This window comes from Desmodus rotundus, chromosome 1 (genome assembly GCF_022682495.2).
Source record: "Desmodus rotundus isolate HL8 chromosome 1, HLdesRot8A.1, whole genome shotgun sequence".
Classification (NCBI taxonomy): Eukaryota; Metazoa; Chordata; class Mammalia; order Chiroptera; family Phyllostomidae; genus Desmodus; species Desmodus rotundus.
In genome coordinates, this window is record NC_071387.1 from 111031166 (window position 1) to 111054058 (window position 22893).

Sequence of the window (22893 nt, forward strand, 5' to 3'; positions counted from 1 at the left end):
GAAGCCACTCTGCTCCAAATTCAAGCCGCTCAGGTCCTTCCTTTGTCATCTTGCCGAAAAGAGTGTGATTCCAACAACACGTCCACTTTTCCCAACCTTGTTGGCAGTTTCTTTCAACCCTGTGACTAATTTTTCCTTCTTTCAAATTTTTGCTCCTTTTCTTTTTACTGATTATAAAATCAACATATGCTCCTTGCAGACAATAGCAAACTGCAAAAAACACAGAGAACCAGGAAAAAGAACCAGAGAACCAGGAAAAAGAACCTCCTTCCACTCTCCCTGCACACAGAGAGGGAGGCGCTGCGCTGGCATCTGGCCTCTTCCCACCTGTCTCTGTCTTCATCAGCTCTCCTGCCCTTCCCCTGCCCCCACCCCCATCGGGGCCATGAACCCTCCCTGTATTACAAAAGTCTGTTGTAAACACCTCACAGCTGCTGGAGAATCCGTCTGCAGACGGCACATTCCTTTCGGTTGTCTTCAGTAGCCATATTTCTTCCTCTTTTGAGTATGAAGAACCTCAGGGCCCAATGCAAGGGGGGAGAGGTAGGAGGGTCGGGTGATACAGCCAGTCACTTCCGTTTTTGGTCAAAAGTGAGGCGTTGACTGCAAAGCAGTGACTTGGATCTTTCCCTTAAGGGAGGCTTGCCCGCTGGCCCTTGCCCAAGCAGAGTTCCAGAACCTTCTTAAGTAAAGGCAGTATTGCTGGAATAAACAGTGAGCCTGTGAGGCGCCCACTGTGAGGGCCAGCAGCCGGCTGAGCACGCAGCCGGCTGAGCACACAGCCCAGGCAGCACTTAAGTTCAAGGGCAGGGGTGGTGCCCGGCACACCAACATCATAGCCCCATACGTGGTGCTTTGAAGCCTCAAGGAATGTTCAATGAATTACAGGTTTCTTGTAAAAAACAAGAATTATTATTTCAGCTCTGGCCAGTTGGTTGGAGTGTCATCCCATAACTGAAAGGTTGTGGGTTCAGTCCCCGGTCAGGGAGCCTATAAGAGGCAACCTGTCAATGTTTCTCTCTCTCCCCCCCACCCTTTCTTCCTCTCTCTCTAAAAAAGCAGTGGAAAAATGTCCTTAGGTGAGGATAAAAAAAAAGGATTATTTCATCACATCATTGGTCTTCCCCACTACCCTGCCTTATTTTTCTTCGTAGTGCTTATCACTCCCTGATAGTAAATTCTGGATCTACTAGTTAGTTTATTGCGTCTCCCCTGCCCCCTTGGAATTTAAGCTCTGTGAGGGCTTTTTGGTCACCTCTGGACTGAGAACAATGACTGTCACATAGTGGATACTCAGCAACTGTGCTGAGTGCACGAATTCCCCTTTGATTGCCGGAGCCATTCCTTGTGTAAGTGGTCTCTACAGGTCTGTGGGCTTTGGACTTACCACAGCTGCATACTTATCCCCAATTAGAGAACAAGATGGGCTGATTTTCCCCATTGCTCTCAGGGCCGGTGCAGAAACCAGCTCCGTGGCAATGGACCATGAGGTGGCACCACTGTGGCCAAGGTGGTGCCCCTTCTGGCATCAGGAGGTCAGCTCTGCTTGTTCACCTGGCCATTCATTTGTTAGTCTGTCCTCTGCCCGTCAGGTGTGCACAGGCTGCCTGTGTTTGCCTGGCACTTGGACCACTGTGCGGGTTGGTGCCCCTTGAATGGTGCGTGCACATCCTGTGTCAACTCACACGGCCGTCTGATGTGCCTGGTGCTGGGAATAGAGCAGTGGAGGAGACCCAGTCCACCCACAGTTTGATGGGGGAGATAAGCACTAAATAATCAAGGACATCGTGGTGGTGGAGGTAGGCATGGGAGGCTGTGAGAACCCCAAGAAGGGGTCCCCATTCTAGCCTGGGAGGGTCCAGGGTGACACCTGAGCCAAGTTACCTTCTCTTCCCCTCTTCTCGGCTCCCTGAGTAGCTGGCTCAGAGTAAGGTCTCCCATCCTCTGAGAGCCAAAGGCTGTGAGTTGGAGCTGAGGCCTGTGCCGCCTCCCAGCGGTCCTGCCTGCCCTGCATACATGCTGTGGTACTTTATTTCTTTCCCTCTGCTGCTGGGAAAACAGGTGTAAAGACGGAAAGTTGGTCTGCTGCTTTTTTGTTTAAACTCAGTTTCAGCTTTCAGAGGAAGGGCCTGGTCTTGTGTAGTGTGCTTATCAGGGATTCACCCAGAACATGTGGGATAGGGAAACTGAGACACAAATGCAGAAGGTCCCTCAGCCATCCTTGCCTCTCACCCTTAAGAGAATACCTCCATCCATCCCCGCAGGGTGTTTAAAATGGGGGCTTAGGGAGGGAGTTTTGCCTCGGTTCTTACCACTTTCTTGGATCTTGTGAATTCCCAGGCAGCAGAGCAGTGGACGAGGAGGAGGAAGGTCAGCGACATGTGGGTTAGACTTGTCCTGTTGCTGCATGCCTGGGGGAGGGGGGAGCCTTGAACGTCCGCTCTTGCACCCCCTCCATTGTTCAGCCAATAAACATTTATTGGGCACCTACTATGTTCCAGGCTTCCTGGTGGGCACATAGGGTTACAGTTTGAATCTCTAGCTCTCCTGTTCATCTGCTGCGTGACCTTGGCTAAGCTTTGCTGTCTCATAGGTCAAATGACCATGGCTAGCACGCCTTGAAGGAGATCCTGGCTGTGGAATGCCTGTCACGCGGTAGATGTACAGTGCATGGCAAAGTTTGATTATTACTGACTGTTTGATTGTTATGCCACTCATACCTCCTGGGCGTGGTCAGGACCTTGGCAGATCGTAACAGTGCAGGTGATGAGCACCTGATGGAGTAACTGCAGGTGGCAGTGGGTGCCCAGGGGAGGGATTACTTCAGGCAGAATTTCAGCTGGAAAGTCTGCCCTCTCTCCCTCTGGTGATGTAAGGGCCGGAACTGGCCACTGGCACAGACCCATCCTGCCTGCCTTCTGTAATCAGCATTGTGTGGCCGAAGTTCCTGACAGAGAGCCCCTTTGCAAGCCACAGAGGCTGACTCCAGCCACTTAACAACAAGGGAGTTTGCTGGAAGCTCATAAACCAGAGGCAAAACTGGACAACAGGACTCGGGAAACGGGAACTCTGGGAATGAGACTTCTTTAGGACACATCAATTGGAGCTATCTTTGGTCCTTGTGGGGCCAGTGAGCTGACCTTGGGAAGGGCCCCACCCTTGGCTGGGGGATCCTGGGGCAGACAGTCCTGCCCAGACCATAGGATGGGGGGAGGGCTGAGCCCCTGCAAAGAAGGCATATGGGCTGGTGGGCAACACACCTTCATGTTGTCCTTCTTAGACTCTCCTCACAGAGGAGAGTTTTCCTGCTGCCCCCGTTGGCACATCAGCCTGTGAGCTCAGTGGGTTGAGAAGGGGAGGCGGCCACAGGAGGCCCTGTGGGGGCTGCTCTCTAGTCCTGGGGGCTGGTGCTAAGGCAGGAACAGGAGAAGAAGAGAAGGTTGAGGCTTACTGAGGGTGGCCTGGGCAGCCAGGTGGGGCAGCCGGGCTCTCTGAAGCACCTGTCCACAGGACAGGCGTCTCTGGGAGTGTTTTCAGGCATCCCCTGCTCTGAGAGAGCTGGCCAAGGGCAGGCCGGGCCCCGGAGGCTGTGCATGTGCACGAGGGTGGGCAGCATGCCGCTGCATGGAGGTCCTGCCTGTCTCTGCTTTTCTTTTTGTTTGGTTTAGTGGGTTGTTTTTTTTTTTTTAATTAAAAACAGAGATGTTGACATCAAAGGAAGTGTTTAAAGCAGTGACTCTCAATCCTGGCTGTGTGCCAGAACTATCTGTAGAACACGTATAATGCGGGTAACGGTAAGCACCGTGATGCTACTACCTTAGACTTACCGAGCGCCAGGCACAGCTCATTCCTCTTCCTGCGTACGAGGGTAGGTGGTGTTCTTACTCCCATTGTGCAGAGGTGGTAGTTGAGGCCGAGAGGTTTGTTACTCCCCCAGTACGCGCAGCTAGGAGGTGAGAGAACACTTCACACCTTACTGTGCTCTTACTCAGCACGGGGACCCCAAGGTCTTCACAGCCAAGGTTGAGAACAATGGCATGGAACTCCTGTCCTCGCCCCAGGATTGAGCCCTAGCTTTCTGTCTTCACTGTCTTCCTGTGGCTGTCACCCCAGAGAGCCTGCCGTTTTGGATTCTGCTGTTGTGCATGTCACATCATCATGTTCCCGGGGTCACCCTGGCTGCGTATTTATCCCCCTTTGTAACTTCTCTCCTGCATCCCTCCCCTCCTCGTCCGGGGCCATCCCTTCAGAGCCCTGCGTCGTGCTTCTCCATTACTCCCAGCACCTGAGTCAGGAGATCAGAGCAGAGTCGGGGTAATCAGTGTCTCACTGAGTGGTTGGGAAGATTAAAGGAGATAATTTATTTCAGCACAGCACAGCAGCCACCACTCGCTTCATAAATGTCAGCAATCACTGTGGAAGTGACCGTGATTAGTGTTGATGACTGGGTACTTCCTGGGATTGGGTAGATACCCTGCTGATGTCCATGGTGGCCGCATCAGTTATTAAAATCCCTTACTGTTAGGGAAGCAGCCACCGCCCCAGGTACCCCCTGCCCCAGACTTTCTGGACCACCCCATGATTATGCAACCAAAGGGTTAACTCCTGGCATGACAGGATACCCCTGTCAAAACTGGTTATTTATTTTGAGTATCAACCCTGCTTGGGATGCTTGGGGACCACAGAGCTGTGCCTGTTCCCCCTGCCTGGTTCCTTGTACCCTGGCCCCATTGGCCAAGCTTCATGCAGCAGGTAGACTGTGCATGAACTGGATTGTACCCGTTGCTGCTGGCCCAGGGCCTCTACTTAGGCCCTACACCCTCAGCTAATGGGGCCCTCAAGATGTTTGCAAAGCATCATTCCTGCCCCAAGGAACTAGCTAGCTAGCGGTTCCATTAGCTCCTGCACCCAGCTGGAGGCCAGGTTGTCTGCTACCTCCCCTGAAAATGACAGGTTTTCCTTGTCTTTGGTTTTGACATTGGCTTTTGAAACCACAATCCCCCCTTTCTCTGTCTTCTGCTAGGATTACCAGGCATGAGCGGTCCAGGGAAGGAGACAAGGCAAATGGAGAATGGCATGGTGGTGATGGACGCTGCCGGGAAGCAAGTGCAGAGGTAAGGACAGGGAGGGAGAGAGGAGGGACAGGGTGCCGGTGGCTTGGCTCAACCTACCAAAAAAGGGCTTCAGCTCTTCAGGGTTAAGGAAAGTGCAGGCTTTCTGCCTCCTCCTTCTCCCCAAATCCTCTGGGAACCTCACTTTCCAGAACACAGAGGCCTGAAGGGAGAGACTGGCACCGTTCCCACCAGGTGGCATAATCCACACGGGCCTTGTGATTTAACCATTGGGCTGGACTTCTGACGTTCAAGTTCCCTACATGGTATGGTTTTATGCTCAAGTCACTCCGAGGGGCTGGAAGATTGAGGCTTTAAGAACCAGCATTCAATTCAAAATAGTCACAGCGATGGTGACCACTACATTCTATGCACCATTAGGACCCAGCACAGTGCCAAGCCCTGTGTAGTCCATTGAATCTGGAGGTAGTAGCTGTCGTCTTCCCATTTCACAGATGAGCAAATTGGGAGCTCCCCATAGCTTATACAGCTAGAGAGAATTTGAGCTGGGATTTGAACCCAAGTCCGGACTCTGGGCCACTGCTCCTAAGTTCTATGCTTTGTGGCTTTAAAGGAGGTTGCGTTTGGTGAGATCATTGGGTATTTGGGGGACCTGCATTCTGTGGACTTTGTTGCTTGACCTCTGTGCCTCCGTTTTCTCAGCTGTCAAATAGGGACTGTGGTGTACCTGCCACACAGGGTCGTGGTAAGGCTTACACGGTACAGTGCACGTGAAGCAGTTAGAGCAGTGCCTTGTGCCACCAGCACGCAGTTATATTGGGGGAGCTGGGGCTGCCTGGACCTACTTCTGGGGGTGGGGGTATTTCACAGAAACAGGGCTGGGGTGGAGATTGGTATGAGCAGCTCTGCCCGTAGAGCCCTGGCCACAGTGCCCTCCAGGACTCAGATTTTTGTCATCCGGGACAGGTGAAAACATTTCCTTCTCTGTCGGTACGCCTGTTGAGGCGGGTGCCAGTTGGGCGAGGTGTGTGTGTGTGAAGCACTTAAGACTGTCGCCCAGAGTCACGCTGGGGTCCAGGGGGCACTGCCACATTCAGGCAGGCGGGCGGCATAATCAACCAGTTTCCGCCGTCTAAAAATGTGCTGAAGCAGCTGAGATGAGGCTGTGTGTGCGGGTGGTCCTGGGATACAGGGGCAGGTGATGATGGGGCGCACACTGGGGAGGTCCGTGGGCAGACAGAAGAAATGAGCAGAACACTGGGGTATTTGTTTTCTGTTGCTGTGTAACAAAGTACCACACCTTAATGGTTTGTTATCTCATGGTTTCTGTGTCTTGGAGGGTCCAGTGTGGCTTAGCCGGCTCCTCTGCTCAGTGTCTCTTACAGGCCGTAGCCAAGACCAGGCTGGGGTCTTACCAAAGCCTCAGCTGGGGACTGATTCACTTCGAAGCTCCCGCAGCTGTTGGCAGGACTCGGTTCCTCATTTCCTAATTGGTAGCAGCCTGGAGGCCATCCTCAGCTCCCAGCTCCCAGCGTCTCTCCAGCCTGGGTGCTTGCTTCACTGAGGCAGGCAAACCAAGGAGGCAAGGGAGTCAGTGACCGAGATGGGTCACACTTCCTTACCTTCACTTGTGTAAGTCTGTGTTCTCACACATGGGCACACACACACACAATGTATGTCATGCCCCAAGATTAAAAGTCCCCAGGGAATAGGACTGCCTCAGGCAAGAAAGAGCTCTGGGTCACATGATCTGTGATAATCTGCAATAGTCTGCATAAAACTGATGGCCACTGGTGGGCAAGAAATGCTTTCTGAATAATGCCTGCACAAAGGAGCACTTCTTTCATGGGGCCCTGGGGCACACACAGCCCTTCCTCTCTTTGGGTTGCATCTGTACAATCAGAAGATTGAACTGGTTTGGTACTTTGCTGGGACTGCTGCCCCTGCCCAAGGCTCCCACTGGTTGACCCTCTTGTGCCTCACTTTTCCCAGACAGCTCAGCAACTCCTCCTCCTACAGCGGGGATGTCAGCCGGCACCACCACAGCACCGCCGAGCTGCAGAAAGCCGGGGCCAACGTGGAGGACACCTGGAAGATGATGGAGGTGGACAAGGCTCAGACGGGGCAGGTGAGGGCTGGCTCCCTAAACGAGGGCGATGGTGGGCGTTTATGGAGTGGCATGTGCACTGGGCCCTGTACACTGGACTTTGTTTCTACTAGCTCATGTCGTCCTCACAAGGAGCCTGTAGAAGTACTGTTTTACGTGCTGGAAGCCGAGGCCTGAGAGCCTAGGTAACTTACCCAAGGTTGCGGCTGATGAGTGGCAGAGCTGGGATTTGAACCCTAACAGTCCGACTCCAGGGCGGTCATCTGTAGTCTCTGCGGTACTCACTGCCACCTCCTTTGAGCAGCTGGGGACCTCTCATTAGCAGTAGGTGACCTGGTTGCCTTAAATTAGGGTTTCTTACCATATGGGGTTTCATTTTATGTGAGACAGTTTTAGGCTGTTAGAGACATAGAGCTAAAGAATGTGAAATTACATAGAAGAAAAATTTTTTTCATATCTCTTCTAGCCCTTGTATCACTGAGAAAGTTGTTTGCTAGCTTGTCTTTAATTTAATAACTGGCTTAGTGCATTTGGGCTGCTATAGCAAGAATATCATAGACTGGGGGGCTTACAAACAATACACATTTATTGTTCGCACTTTAGGAGGCTGGCAAGTCCAAGATCCAGGCACCAGCAGATTCGCTGTCTGGCGAGAACCCCCTTCCTCGTTCCTGGACAGCCATCTTTTTCCTGCGTCCTCACGTGGCAGAAGGGGTGGGGAGCCTTTGGAATCCTCCCCTTATAGGAGCACTAATCCCATTCACCTTCATGAAACAACCACGTCCCAAAGGCCCCCCAACTCCTAATGCCATCACATTGGGGGCCGGGATTCCAACACATGAATTTTAGGGGGACGCAGACATTCAAGTCTCTGCCACTGACAGTTGCTAACTGTCCTTTGTAACAAACTGAGTGGGTTTAAAGCTCTTGTTGTCTTGTGTTTTGTTTTTACTATCATCTATATTGGCCAAGTGTCAGTAGTTTTCCACTTGTGGCAATGATCCAAAGTTTATTTTTAAAAATAAGTGTGTGTTTTGTTTTTTTTTAAAGAACAGGGAATAGCATTTTTAAAATAAATGAGAATAGTGCATAAAGAAAAACAACCAATCCTGAAAGGTGGTACGGCAACATGTGAGGGTGGGGCGCTCTGCTCAGACCTGCCTGGGTGAACCCAGCGTCTCCTGAGACCCTCTGTCCCCAGCTTGTCCCCTCATCTTGCCATCACACCTGCGGGGGGGCAGAGGTGGCTGTAGTGTGTCCTTCCCCTTTGCTCTCACTGACCCTTCAGGGAGCCAGAGAAATGACCCCGAACCAAGGACCTGAGAAGGGAGGGCCAGAGATTCCAGGCCCGTCGAATCCCGCCCTCCAGGGGAGACGTGTCCGAGGATTACCTGCATTTTTTTTACAAGGAAAATGGAGACGGGTGGGGGTGTAAATTGCCAAAGTTGGACCAAGAGTGGAGCAGGGTTCAGCCCACCCGGCCACCTCTGCCTCCCACACCACCATGTCCCACTGCTCATGAGGAAGGAGCCCCGAGTCCCGTGGAGTCACTCGGACACAACAGGCAGCTCAGCTGCATGAGGAACCAAGGGGTCCAAAAAATATTTTCTTTATTCTGACACCCTCTTCCCACAATTTGAGTTCGAAGAACAGAGACTAAGAAAAACAGGAAGCACTCAGTTTTACATGAGACCTCTGACCTTTCACTGTTGCCTTTCAACCAGCCTGTAATCCAGACATGACTCTTATGACGCAGAATTCAGCCTGGAAAGTCTGACACGACGGTGAGCACACACATGAGGAAGGGTACCTGGAGTTTGTGGAAGCCAAGCCCAGCAGGGGCAGAGACCTTGGCTTTGTCTTTTGCTGACTTTCTTTGTGAAACAGCAAAGGGGCAGGGTCAAAGACGGGAGCGCAGGTGGAGGGACTGAACTGCACAGGTGCTGGCCTTGGGTGGGTGTGGCGCACTGTGTAAAATGCTTTCTTTCCATGGCCCCCAGGTCAAGCTCTCCGTGTACTGGGAGTACATGAAGGCCGTTGGACTTTTCATCTCCTTTCTCAGCATCTTCCTTTTCTTGTGTAACCACGTTGCCGCCCTGGCCTCCAACTATTGGCTCAGTCTGTGGACTGATGACCCCATCGTCAACGGGACCCAGGAGCACACTAAAGTCCGGCTGAGCGTCTATGGAGCCCTGGGCATCTCACAAGGTGGGAGCTGCCCTTTGGCACCCTCCCCTGCCCCACCTGATTTTGGCACTTGGAATCACTTCTGTGTCTTGTTAGAGAATTGGTCCCCCCACTTGTCAGGGTTTTATAGACCCCCAACCAAGCCAAACCCAGACGAATGGTACCTGACACACAGTGGACCCTCAAATATTTGTGGAAAGAATGTTTTTTTAAATGCTTTGTTTCATGTGGCCCGAGGAGGTAGAGGGGAGCTCCAGTGTGCCCATTTTACAGATGAGGAAGTTGAGAGAGGCCACCTGGAGCATTGGTGCTTCTGCACAGTCTCATTTCCCTGCTGTTTGGGAATGAGAATCCCTAACGTTTGTGTAGTGTTGCTCCCTAGGTGACATTTGGCAATGTCTGGAGATGCTTATGGTTGTCACAACTTCTGAGTGGGGGTGGGTGCTACTGGCATCGAGAGACCAGAGGTGTCGCTAAGCACCCTGCGGTGCACTGTGTAGATCCCACAGCAGAGGACTTCCCCAGCACCGAAAGTCACAGTGAAAGGTGGAGAAACCCTGCTGTTTACCCTTCTTGTGTCCTACGAGAGTCCCCAGACACAACAGCATTAATACCAATGGCTGGTGTTTACTGAGCATATACTTGGTTCCTAGTTCTATTCTAAACACTTTTATGTATTTTAACTTGTTTTAGTGACCCTTGCAGCAACCCCATGAGGTAGGAGCTAATATTTCCCCATGTTAGAGATGTAGAAACTGATGCCCAGAGAGGTTAAGCAAGTTGCCCCAAGTCACACGCTGGTATGCGGCAGAGCTGGCTGTGAGCGAAGCAGTCTGGCTTGCAGCCCACGCTCGTAAGCACCACGCCACCCAGTACAGCAGCTACGTGTTTTTGTGCCCATCAAGTTGTGCGTTGGTGTGTGCACGTGTGCTTTCAGTGTCCATGGCACACGTTATATGCAGTAAGTGTGTGCGTATTTGACATTTTTGAGCACTTTCTGTGCACCGGGCACATGGCTGGGTAGACCCCTAACATTTGACAGTGCTATAAGTATTGTTCCCATGTTACAGATGGGGAAACTGAGGCTCAGAGAGAGGTTAAGTGACTTGTGGAGGGTCCCACCCCCGGTAGGTGACAGAGACAAGATTTGACAGTGTTGGCTCCAGAGCCTGTCACTTTAGCCCCTCCTGCTGGGTTTCTTCCTTGATTAAGGAGGCGAGGATACAAGCCTCTCTATCCCTGTGAAATCACCTCTCTGCAAAGGACGGGCGCCAATCTGTGGGTTGTTTGGAGGAGCCACAAATGCCTCCTGAACTCTAGGGGATGGCTTTGGGAAAAACCCAGAAGTGCAGACACGGATGTCTTAAATTTCTCAGTTCCTATACCGCCCTTATAGGGCAAATGACTATGGACTCCAAATTATAATTGATGGGAGGTGGGGCACAGAGAGGGTGTGATGTTTCCCTGGGCTCACACAGCAGCAGTGGCTGTTCTAGAGCTGTGCTGTCCTGTAATGGTGGTCAATGGCCACGGGTGGCTATTTGAGCTTCCATTCATTTAAATTAAATAAAAGTAAAAATGCAGTTCTGTTGCAATAGCCACATTTCATGTACTCAGCAGCCACACGTGGTTCATGGCAGCTGCCTTGGACAGTGCAGACAGAGACTGCGTCCGCCATCACAGAAGGCTCCATCGCACTGGGCTGCTCTAGAGTAGCAGACCTACCGATGGAGAGCGGGACCTGGAGCAGGCTGCCTGGAGTGGAACCCCATCTCTGCTGCTGATTGGCTGAGAATATTGGGGGTGACGGAAATCACCTGAGCTTCAGTGTCCTCATCTATGAAGTGTGTAGTAATCTAATTTCTACAGAGTTGTCATAATGATTAGATATATGTAAAACTCCAGTACAGTGCTTAGCGTATAGTAAGTGCTCAATAAATAATAGCCACTACTGTTATTATTACTATAAGCTGAGGGCCAAGCCCTGCTTCATCCATACAGTCGCGGGGCCACTCATGCCAGCCCGCAGCTCGGCCCCTCTCCCAGTGTGGACTTTGACACAAGTGTGTTTGTAGGTATTGCGGTGTTTGGCTACTCCATGGCGTTGTCCATCGGGGGCATCTTCGCCTCCCGCCACCTGCACCTGGACCTGCTGCACAATGTCCTGCGCTCACCCATGAGCTTCTTCGAGCGGACGCCCAGTGGGAACCTGGTGAACCGCTTCTCCAAGGAGTTGGACACAGTGGACTCCATGATCCCGCAGGTCATCAAGATGTTCATGGGCTCCATGTTCAATGTCATTGGCGCCTGCATCATCATCCTACTGGCTACTCCCATCGCTGCTGTCATCATCCCGCCCCTGGGCCTCATCTACTTCTTTGTCCAGGTAAGAGGTGGGCTCCCGGTGTCCAGAAGGAGCCCTCCTGTGTATTGTGCTCCCACGTGGGCGCAGGGCTCACTTCATGGTGCCGGTTCCCCAGTGTGGAGCCGTTGAGGGTTTGCTGGCGGCACTGGATTTGTTGTCAGTTCTGAGTACCTCAGTTGATCGTTTTTAGCTTGCGTAACCAAATGTACTTTTTCTCTAACAAGTTTTATTTTTGTAGCTGTGATTTATAAAAGAAAAAAAGCTATAGTTGTAAAGATGCTTTTATTATTGAAATTTCCTTAAGAATTTTATGAAATTCTTTAGTTCCTAAGCTCCCTGCAGATAATTGAGACCCAAATAAGATCAGCTTAAATAAGGTAGGAGTTTGTTTTTCTCTCGTGTAATAGAAATATTGAGGTGGGCCACTCAGGGCTGGTAGGGCAGTTCCATGAGTTTGTTAATACCCCAGACTGCTTTTCATCTGTATTTCAGAAAACAGGGCTGAGGAAGGGGAACAGGGCAGGGAGCGCACGGCAGCTGAGTCAGCATCCCTGTGGCTCTTAGGCCCCGGCAGCACAGATAGTGTTTGCAGTTGACAGACGAGCTTGTCGAGGCCCTAACGGCAGAGCTGGCAGTGTGAGCTCACGTCTCTGATTCCAAAGCTTGTGCTGGTAACCCGAGGCTGCTGGTCCCTCTTTCCCCTAAAGGGTGAGCTGCAGCACGGTTGCTGGTGGGGACAGTAGTTTAGATGGAGCGTAATGACTGCAACACAAAATAAGGGTAAGAAATTGTGAAGTGCTCTGTGCCTCAGCTCACCTAGGGCCTGCTCATATAGGGTCCCCCCGGGAGGCCTTGGGCCACTCAGCCCAGCCCCTGGGCCCTACCACACAGGGGCCCAGTGACTGATGAGTGTGAACAAGGGTGGAATCAGGCAGAACAGGTCCAGTTCCCCAACCCTCCCTGTATTCGCTTCAACTTGGTGCCAGCGTTGGAAAATCATCTGACTACATTTACCAAAAATGTCACCCATGGTCATACCCTGGCTGGAAATTTTCCTGAAAGACCCAATTCAAAAGAACAAAATAGACCAAATTCAACAGTTGAAGCAGCTCAAATATCTCTAGTAAGCAGGACCGTGAGCAAACCGTGGAGTGATTCCATGACAGACTCATACGTACCTCTTTGATGGGGATCAGAAGGAAGACACTGTTGCAACACCACCAGCTTTATTTCTAAACCACAAAGGAAGTGAATTTAGCAAAGGATCATGTTGTGTGTTGCCGTCATTTTAACTAAGACGAAGTGCATAACGTGCGTGGGCAGGACTGAGAAAGGAGGCCAAAATGAAACATTGCCTAAGGGTTGGGATTACGACAGAAGTTTTTTTTTAATGGCTTTTAGCTAAATATATACTTACCCTATAACTCAGCCCTCTCACTCCTGAATTTATATGCAAAAGAAATGAGAGAACGCATCTTGCCAAAAAAAAAAAAAAAACAAACCCAAAACTATGCTAAAATGATCTTAGCATCTTGACTCATAAAAACCCCAAACTAGACACAACCGAAATGCCCCTTACAGAAGAATGAGTAAGTACGGTGTGGTCTGTTTACACAGTGGAAGTGACTCAGCAATAAGAAGAAAGGCACTCCTGCTGCACAGAGCAGGGATGAATCTTGCAGAGACTTGCTGTAGTGATTGAAAGAAGCGGGACTCAAGAGTACATACTGTGTGGTTCAGAGAAGTCAGAACACTGGCTCCAGGGGGCTGTGAGAGGATTTCTGGGGTGCCGAAATGTCCTAGGTTTTGATCAGGTAGTGGGTGTGCCAGTATGAATAAATGATGTGTTACATCTCCGTTAAAAAGTGGCTTTTAGACACATGTACAAGGCGGAACCCAGAAAAACCCAGAATTTATTTATTAAAAAATTGAGTATTTATTCTTACATGTTTAAACTTCAGTCACCTTCAAAGTACTCTCCATTTGATGCAGTATACCTATTGAGACATTTTTCCACTGCTCAGAACAGTTTTTGAATTTGTCAATTTTGATGCCTTTTAGTGCTTCTGCCATTTTTTAGTTTCACCACTTTCATATCTGCAAAATGTTTCTCTTTGAGAACTTTTTTCATCCAGGGAAACAGACAAAAACATCGGGGTGAAGTCGGGTGAATAGGGCGGGTGGGGCACAGAGGTGTTGCCATTTTTGGTCAAAAACTGCTTAATACTCAGCGGGATGTGGGCAGGCCGGCTCGTAAGTCACCCATCATGAAATAAGCAAATGTGCTGAATCTTCCAAAAAATTCACTGAAGCTGAATGCAGCCCCTCACACCACCAGCGGGGACACTGATGCAGATGGGCTCACCTAGTTGGGGAAGCCTGTACGACAAGGGGCCTGCCCTCCAGAAGATACTTCTGGGGTTTTTTTGGTTTTGGTTTTGGTTTCGGTTTTGGTTTTGGTTTTGGTTTTGGTGGCCCATCCCTGTATGTATGGGGATATGTATATATGCATTCTTTTGGGGAAAGATCTGAAAGGCTATATTATACACTGAAATTTGAATCATGCTTATTTGTCTCAGGATATGTACTTAATATAGTATTTATTTACTCTCCCTGTCTATATCTCCTACCCTCAACATTTTAAAAATGGATATTCTTTACTGTTATAATTTAAAAACAAGTCATTTTTAATAAAGCGGTAATGTATGAGGTAAGGTGATGCGGAATTCTGAGGGGCTTCCGTGTTGCTGGAGTTTGTGCCTTATGGAATTGTGTGGCCTCCACTGGCCGGTATGTCTCAGCATCGAGCCTTGGGCGCACTGCCGGCCCGGGCAGGTGCCCGTGGAGGGGCCGTTTTCATTCACGAGCACCAGGTGCTGTCTTGGTGTCTGAAGAGTAAGGCAAGTCCAGAGTGTGGATTGTATCTCTGGAATAGAGTTTCAAATGGAAGCTAATATTTTTTTTTATCACATTATTCCTTAACAAAAATTTGTCTCAGCCCTGACTGGTGTGGTTCAGTGGGTTGGGTGTCGTCCTGCAAGGCGAAGGGTCGGCGGTTTGATTCCCAGTCAGGGCACGTGCCCGGGTTGTGGATTCGGTCCCCGTCAGGGCTCATGTGGGAGGTGCCCGATCTATGTTTTCACTTCACATTGATGTTCCTCTCCCTGTTTCTCCTTCCCTTCCCTTCTCTAAAAATAAGTAAATCTTTTAAAAAAACATTTTGTCTCAGGTTAGATTTTTATAGGGAATAAAATTCTGAAGATCTGACAAGTAGAGTCAGTTGAGCAGGTGAAACACTTTAGAACGGTTTCCATCCAGGATGCTTAGAAAGAAAGCCAGTGAGAGGAGGTGACCGCAGTGTGTAGGTGTTAGCATTATTGTCATCATTGCCATCATCATTGGTACTGTGCCTGCGGTCACCAGGTGAGTGGAGACACCTGTTAAAGGCAGCCCAACTCCAGCATTTTGCCTCCCATCATCATTCACATCCAGACTTCCTCCAGCCCAGCCCTGGGAAGCTAGGAAGAGGGCAGCTCTGCTAACTCCCCTGTCCATTCTGTTCTCCCAGAGGTTCTACGTGGCCTCCTCGCGGCAGCTGAAGCGCCTGGAATCAGTCAGCCGCTCCCCGGTTTACTCGCACTTCAACGAGACCTTGCTGGGGGTCAGTGTCATCCGGGCCTTTGCGGAACAGGAGCGCTTCATCCACCAGAGTGACCTGAAGGTGGATGAGAACCAGAAGGCCTATTACCCCAGCATCGTGGCCAACAGGTGGGCCTACTGAGAAGCCACCGTAGTTCATGGAGAAGGGTGTGAAGCCAGACTCAGACCCTCCCGGAGAGAATGGTTTGACTTGGCAAGGACAGACTGACCATTACAAGCAGACAAGGGCACCCTGATCATCTAGCGCTCCTCGGGCAGTGAAGTGCAGGGGCAGAGAGCTCTGCAGCCAGAAAGTACTGCAGAGCCTGCTCTTTCACTGTCATCCTGGAAATACACGATCCTCAGTGATGGGCAGATTCAGCTGTTGACTGTTTTCCTACCGTAGTTCCCAGCTGAAGAGTAATCACCCCTGAACTGCACCCCCCAGATGTGATCAGAAGGAAATTAATATTAGGTTGAACTATGTGAAATTGCCATTGGGGGCATCAAGAATGAATAGCATTAATCAAAAAAAGGAAAAGAAGTTTGCTAATTATTGACTGAATTTAGAAAAGTGTCTGATATATCCCTAAAATATTCCCCTCGCTTGCATCCCGATAGATTTTTTGAAATGTGAGGCAGAAAATGCTGGGGAAGGGGTAGCCCCTCGTACAGAAAAAAAACTATAGTGGGAGACTGGGTGGGAGACCATGAGTTACTGGCGACCTTGCCTTCCCCTGCAGGATTTTAGGGAGTTTGCCAGAATGTGGGTCTGTCTGCGTGAGCCACTCACCCCCGTGAAGACCGGTCACGCGGATTGTAAGGGCTGCAGTGGAAACAGGTTAAACCGTCTCCCTGGAGTGCTTTCCACTTTGAAACATTAAAATAATATTCCTAATGCTGTGTTGATACCTTCTAGAGGTTATCTTTAAACTGTCAAAATATCTGTTTATATTTTAAGAGGTAAAATAGTACATTTTAATGTTTCTGAGATAAGGATGATCTGGGTCTGGGAACGCTTGAAAATAGTATTGAAAATAGTTACGTTGAAAATAGTATTTTTTTTCTCACTGCTATCCTTCCTTGCCAAGAGAAGGTATTTTAAATCAGTGGTGCCTCTTACAGTTGACGACTTCTTAGTATTTATTAATTGTTCAGGACATCTTTTTATAAAAATGCACACATGGCTGTATTTTAAAGGGATTGTGTCAGTTAGCCAAGTGCCTCCTCCCCCCCCCCCCAACCCCCAGAACTGGAAACCAAGTCTCTGAAAAGCTGACTGTGGGGATGTGTGCGCCTGTCCACCTCTCTGCCTGTGTGTCTCATGCAGGTGGCTGGCTGTGCGGCTGGAGTGTGTGGGCAACTGCATCGTTCTGTTTGCAGCCCTGTTCGCAGTGATCTCCCGGCACAGCCTCAGCGCCGGCTTGGTGGGCCTCTCCGTGTCGTACTCGTTGCAGGTAAGAGGGGAGGCTCTTGTTGGATTTTCTGTTTCTTTTCATGGGAAAGCCAGTTGTCCTTGGTTAGTGGGAGTGTGGGAGAGGAAGGGGCTGCGTGGAGTTTGAGGAGCAGGTGTAGATCCCAGTGACTGGCTGGGGCAGGAGAGAAATTAGACACGCGGCCTGGACCCCTCCAACTACAAGGGAAATGCTCTTAATACTATAAATTCCCCTCAAAGCACTGCTTTAACTGCATCTCCCAAATTTTGATACATTCTTTTTTCCTATTATTTTCTAGTTAAAAATACTTTCTCATTTCCTTTCTGGCTACCAGTGTGGCCCGTGGGTGATTTTGAAATGTGTTTAAGAGATGCTGTGCAGCAAGTCTGCTGAAGGCTCTGTGTGGGGTTGCTGATTCCTACACCTTTCTTCTCTGGAATATTTCACAACTCACAATTCATTAAAATAAGCAACTCAAGCTCACTCTAGAACAGCAGTCCCCAACTTTTTGGCACCAGGGTCTGGTTTTGTGGAAGACAATTTTTCCGTGGACAGGGGGCGGAGGGGATGGTTTGGGGATGATTCGAGTGCATTACACTTATTGTGCACTTTATTTCTGTTACTGTTACATTGTAACATGTAATGAACTAATTATGCCACCCACCACATGCTAGTGTTAGCATGTGGACTTACCAAAACTGTGACTGAGACAAGTGCACCGTGCAGGAAAGAGGTGCAGGCAGACGCGGTAAATAAAATAATGGGTGGTCCACACGTGGACTAAAATAAGTGTCAGATTCTGACTTAAAGCCTGACGCCAGATGCAGCTTACTTGTCACTTGCCACTCACTGACAGGGTTTGGATATGAGTCTGCAAACAGTTGATTTATCATGGTCTCTGTGCAGTCACGCCTCTTCGCTAATGACAATCTGTATTTGCAGCCGCTCCCCAGCGCTAGCGCCACCGCCTCAGCTCCACCTCAGATCACCAGGCAGTAGATTCTCATGAGGAGCACGCAACCTAGATCCCTCACATGTGCAGTTCACAGTAGGGTTCAAGTTCCTTTGAGAATCTAATGCCCCTGCTGATGTAACCGGAGGTGGAGCTCAGGTGGTAACGTGAGTGATGGGGAGCAGCTGTACATACAGATGAAGCTTCACTCGCTCAACCGCCGCTCACCTCCTGCTGTGAGGCCCAGTTCCTAACAGGCCAGAGACCACTACTGGTCCATGGCGCAGGGGGTGGGTATCCCTGCTCTGGAAGCTCCATGTGACTCTTCCACTCGCAGGTTACCACCTACTTGAACTGGCTTGTTCGGATGTCGTCAGAAATGGAGACCAACATTGTGGCTGTGGAGAGACTCAAGGAGTATTCAGAAACCGAAAAGGAGGTAGAACAAGCCCCTGCCCTTACCTCTGGACCTTGATCTTCAGTGTGGCTTTACCCAAAAGAACTCTCTGAGCCAAACCATGCATGCCTGCAACAGGCAACCTCTGTCTGACAAACTTAATGTTACTTGTTACGTATCTTTATGGGGGACTTGATATGGGAAATGAGACTATGTTCTTCTTTTAATAAGTTTTGACGTTAAGGACAAATAAGGTGATTAAAAGTATTCAAAGTCAATAGCCAGAATCAGTACATGGATATTATAAAAATCACGAAAGCGGTAAGGAATTGACCCAAGTTTGGGGAAACCTGGACTGTACTGTTTCTAGATGGAGAAAAGGTAGCCTAGGGAGAGACGATGGCTGATTCAAGGTTATGTGCAGTCGGTGGGACCCAAGTCTCCAGACTCCAGTGCCATGTTGCCCCTAATAGCTGCCTCTTTCCGTCTCCACACCACCACCAACAGCAGCAGCCCCACCACCACCTCCATGGCCAGCAATAATAATAATAGGGACATGTCTCGTGCCCTTATGGAGGTGCCAGGCCCTGTCCTAAACATTTCCCGTGATCTATGTGTTCTCTGTACAGTCTTATAACTCACATTCTGTTATTATTCCCACTTTACAGGGGAGGAAACTGAGAGACAGAGAGGTTTAGTTACTAATACTTGCCTAAGATCACGTGGGGGGAAGTAAATGGCAGACCCAGGATTTAGGAGTCGGGTCTGTGCCACTGTGCCACACTGCCTCCCAAGAGAATGTCCCTTGGGAATGAGACCGAGGCTGCTCCAGTTAAACTCCACCTTAAAGGATTTGCAAAAGTGACCAATGGCCCCAGTCCTTTAATGCTCTGAAATGGTGACCCAGGTCCCATTTCATCAGAGAGCATCAGCCAGAATGGTGTGAGCGACCCCTGTGGAAATAAGAGTGTATTACACCAAGGAGTTTCCCTCCCTACATTGAATTTTAATAACAGCTTTAAGATATAATTCACATGTCAAGGAGTCATCCACTTAAACTGTGAAATTCAATTTATTTTACAAAAATATTTTACTTTTTATTTTTTTATTTAGTGCTACATTTTTAGAATAAGTATATGTGAAAAATACAAGAGGAAGTAAAGATCACCCAGAATCTTACCACTATTGAGATATATACTTATTTATTGCTTATATATTATATATTATGTATAATAGATATTTATAGTTGGAAAGTCCCATCTACTTCTCCAATCCCTCCTGTGCTTTTACAGCATGTCCCTTTCACTTACACACATAAATTGTAAAAGGGAAATGTGCTTGTTGTAAAAAAAATCGATACAAGAATATTACAGGGGAGAAAGGATGAAGTTCTCCTTCGTTCTCTCCATTCCTCTCTTTCCCCTGCGACGGCCCTGAGGCTGGCCTGGAGCATGTCCACTTGTAAATCTAAGGAAGCGCTGAACTGGACTGAGAAAGGTTTCAGAAGTAGGGGCTGTGTGACCCGGGGCAGGTTATTATCCTATATTCTGTGTCTCCGTTTCCTCATGTGTAAACGGGTGATGGAAGGACCCCACGTACCAGGCTCTAATGAGAATTAAGTGAGGTAATATGATGGAGTGATGTTTAAGTGGTAGCTGCCACGTTCATGTTGCATTCCAGACCTACAAGGCAGTCAGTCAACCTCGTGTCTGTTCAGAGAAGACCGCTGTGATTCAGTCCATAAATATTTATTTATTGCCTACTGTGTGCCCTGGGCCCTGGGATGTAACAATGGACAAACAATAAAAGAACCTGTCCTCACAGAGTGGATACTCCGGTGGGCATGGCTGACAGAACAAACAGATGCACACCTACAACAGCAAGGGCCCTGAAGGAGAAGGAAGCAGGGGAGAAGAGAGATGGGTGGTCTGGAGAGTGGAGCAGGGGAGAAGAAAGATGGGCACAGGGCTAGGAGGGTGGTCCGAATTGACCTGAGATCTGCAGGATGTGGGGGAGCAGGCTGAATACGGGGCTTGGGAAAGAGTGTTCCACGCAGAGGAAGCTGCAAGTACAAAGGCCTGGAGGAATCACCCTAAAGTCATTGTGGGGAGCAGAGTGAATGAGAGGGAGGTAAGGTCAGAGGGGTCGTGGAGTCCAGCCCATACAGAGCCATGGGGCCCATGAGATGGACCTCAGATTCTTTATTTGTCCCCCTCTCCTGCCCCCCACCGCCCATTGCAGGCTCCCTGGAGGATCGAGGAGATGGCTCCGTCCAGCACCTGGCCCGAGGTGGGCAGAGTGGAATTCCGGGACTACAGCCTGCGTTACCGAGAGGACCTGGACATGGTTCTCAAGCACATCAACATCACCATCGATGGAGGGGAAAAGGTGGGTGCACATTGTTCTCCCACCCGTTCACAACTGGGCACAGGTTATGACCAGGCAGATGAAACCAGCTGTCATTCCCCAGGTCCATCAGAGCTCCATACCATGGGGTGGAGTGGCCTTCTTTTGGAGGGGAAGTAAAAGCCACTCAGTGTCTGATGTGGTTGCATACTGGTAGCCTGAGAGCCAAATATGGCCCACAGATAGGTTTTGAAAAAAATCTGAATAAATTGCAAATATTGAAAAATCTTGAACTTTTCTCAATAAAATATCTATTTTCTGCTTTTCTTGAAAGATCACATCTGGCAACACTGAGCTCATATACCCCACCTGGCTCTTCTGTTTTTTTGTAATTACAGTTCTCCCAACTTTTCCCCCTTTGTCCCCCTCCACCCAGCAACCCCCATCCCCACCCCAGGCAATCCCCACACCAGTGTTCATGTTCATGGGTCACGCGTATAAGTTCCTTGGCTACTCCATTTCCTGTACTGTACTTTACATCCCCATGCCTATTCTGTAACTACCAATGTGTACTTATTAATCCCCTCACCTCTTCACCTATTCCCCTACACTCCCCTCCCATCTGGCAACCATCAAAACACTATCCATGATTCTGTTTCTGTTCTTGTTTGCTTAGTTTTTTAGATTGAATTGTTGACAGGTATGTATTTATTGCCATTTTATTGTTCATAGTATTAATCTTTTTCTTAAACAAGTTCCTTTAACATTTCAAGTAATAATGGTTTGGTGATGGTGAACTCATTTAGATTTTTCTTGTTTGGGAAGCTCTTTGTCTGCCTTTTGATTCTAAATGATAGCTTTGCTGGGTAGAGCAATCTTGGCTGTAGGTCCCTGCTTTTCATGACTTTGAATATTTCTTGCCAATCCCTTCCAGCCTGCAAAGTTTCTTTTGAGAAATCAGCTGACAGTCTTATGGGAACTCCTTTGTAGGCAATTATCTGCTTTTCTCTTGCTGCTTTTAAGATTCTCTCTTTATCTTTTAAACTTTCACATTTTAATTACGATGTGTCTTGGAGTGGGCCTCTTTGTATCCATCTTGTTGGGGACTCTGTGCTTCCTGGACTTGCATGTCTTATTTCTTTCACCAAATTAGGGAAGTTCTTTCATTATTTTTTCAAATAGATTTCCAATTTCTTGCTCTTTCTCTTCTCCTTCTGGCACCCCTATGAGGCGAATGTTGGACCTCTTGAAGTTGTCCCAGAGGCTGCTTACACTATCCTCATTTCTCATTTTTTTGGATTCTTTTTTCTTCTTGTTGTTGTGATTGGTTGTTTTTTTGCTTCCTTATATTCCAAATCATTGATTTGATTCTCAGCTTCATTCACTGTACTGTTGTTTCTCTGTAAATTCTTTTTTATTTCAATTAATGTTGACTCCATTTCTGACTGGATCTTTTTTGTGCTGTTGAGGACCTCACTGAGTTCCTTGAGCAGCCTTATAACCAGTGTTTTGAACTCTGCATCTGATAGATTACTTATCTCCATTTTGTTTATTTCTTTTTCTGGAGTTTCAATCTGTTCTTTCATTTGGGCCATGTTTCTTTGTCTCCTCATTTTGTAGCCTCCCTGTGTTTGTTTCTGTGTATTAGGTAAAGCTGCTGTGACTCCATGACTTGGTAGTGTGGCCTAATGTAGTAGGTGTCCTGTAGGGTCTGATGGCATAGCCTCCCCTATTACCCAAACTGGGTACTCAAGGTACACCCTTCATGTGGGCTGAGTACACCCTCCTCTTGTGGTTGAGCCTTGATTGTTGTTAGCAGGTCAATGGGAGGGATTTACCCGGGTCAGTCAGCTTCAAGGACTGGCTGGGACCACAGACCACCAAGCTCCTCCCTCCGTGGAGAATCAGCTGTGCAGGGGCAGGGTGTTGGTACTCTGACGTGGTCTGTAACTGTCCACTGGCTGCGCATGTCCTGGGGTTTCCTGGGTGGTGCAGGCCAAGGTCAGCCCCTATCTGTGCTCTGCCCAGGGCCAACCTACATGAGCTATAAAGCAATGTGAGACTGCTGCTATTTTTTCTGGGTCTGGGATTCCCAGGCAAAGCCAACCTGTGAATCTAGGCTGGTTGCTGCTAGTACTGGGCCTAGGGCCACTTAGCAAGAGGTACAGGAGCTGGGGGCTCACTGAGGCCAGCTGTTGCTTGCTTGAAAGGAATTAGGAAGTTGTGAAGCATGAGCCAAGACCAGCCCTTCATATGGAAAAGCTACTGTTAACAGCCATAAGTTGGTTGGGATAGAGCCTCAGGGGTTCTCTTGGATGGGGCAGACTATGTTAGCCAGGTTGATAGAATCTCAGATATGGCACCTGCCTGCTGGCTCTGTGGCTCTTCTTGC

The 22893-nt window shown here is 49.1% G+C and overlaps 1 protein-coding gene across 2 annotated transcripts in view; it reads left to right on the forward strand.

Annotated features, from left to right (window-relative positions):
* The window catches only part of ABCC1 (ATP binding cassette subfamily C member 1 (ABCC1 blood group)), a 137290-nt gene that overhangs the window by 107968 nt on the left and 6429 nt on the right, over nucleotides 1-22893 (forward strand). Inside the window, exons 20-28 of one of the 2 annotated variants that reach the window (XM_053929491.1) lie at nucleotides 2341-2370; nucleotides 5024-5114; nucleotides 7065-7200; nucleotides 9180-9387; nucleotides 11442-11752; nucleotides 15300-15499; nucleotides 16701-16827; nucleotides 18096-18197; nucleotides 20397-20543. In XM_053929491.1, the coding sequence (XP_053785466.1) occupies nucleotides 2341-2370; nucleotides 5024-5114; nucleotides 7065-7200; nucleotides 9180-9387; nucleotides 11442-11752; nucleotides 15300-15499; nucleotides 16701-16827; nucleotides 18096-18197; nucleotides 20397-20543 (1352 nt within the window). The remainder of the gene's footprint in view (nucleotides 1-2340; nucleotides 2371-5023; nucleotides 5115-7064; nucleotides 7201-9179; nucleotides 9388-11441; nucleotides 11753-15299; nucleotides 15500-16700; nucleotides 16828-18095; nucleotides 18198-20396; nucleotides 20544-22893) is intronic. The other variant, XM_053929494.1, reaches the window with a different exon arrangement.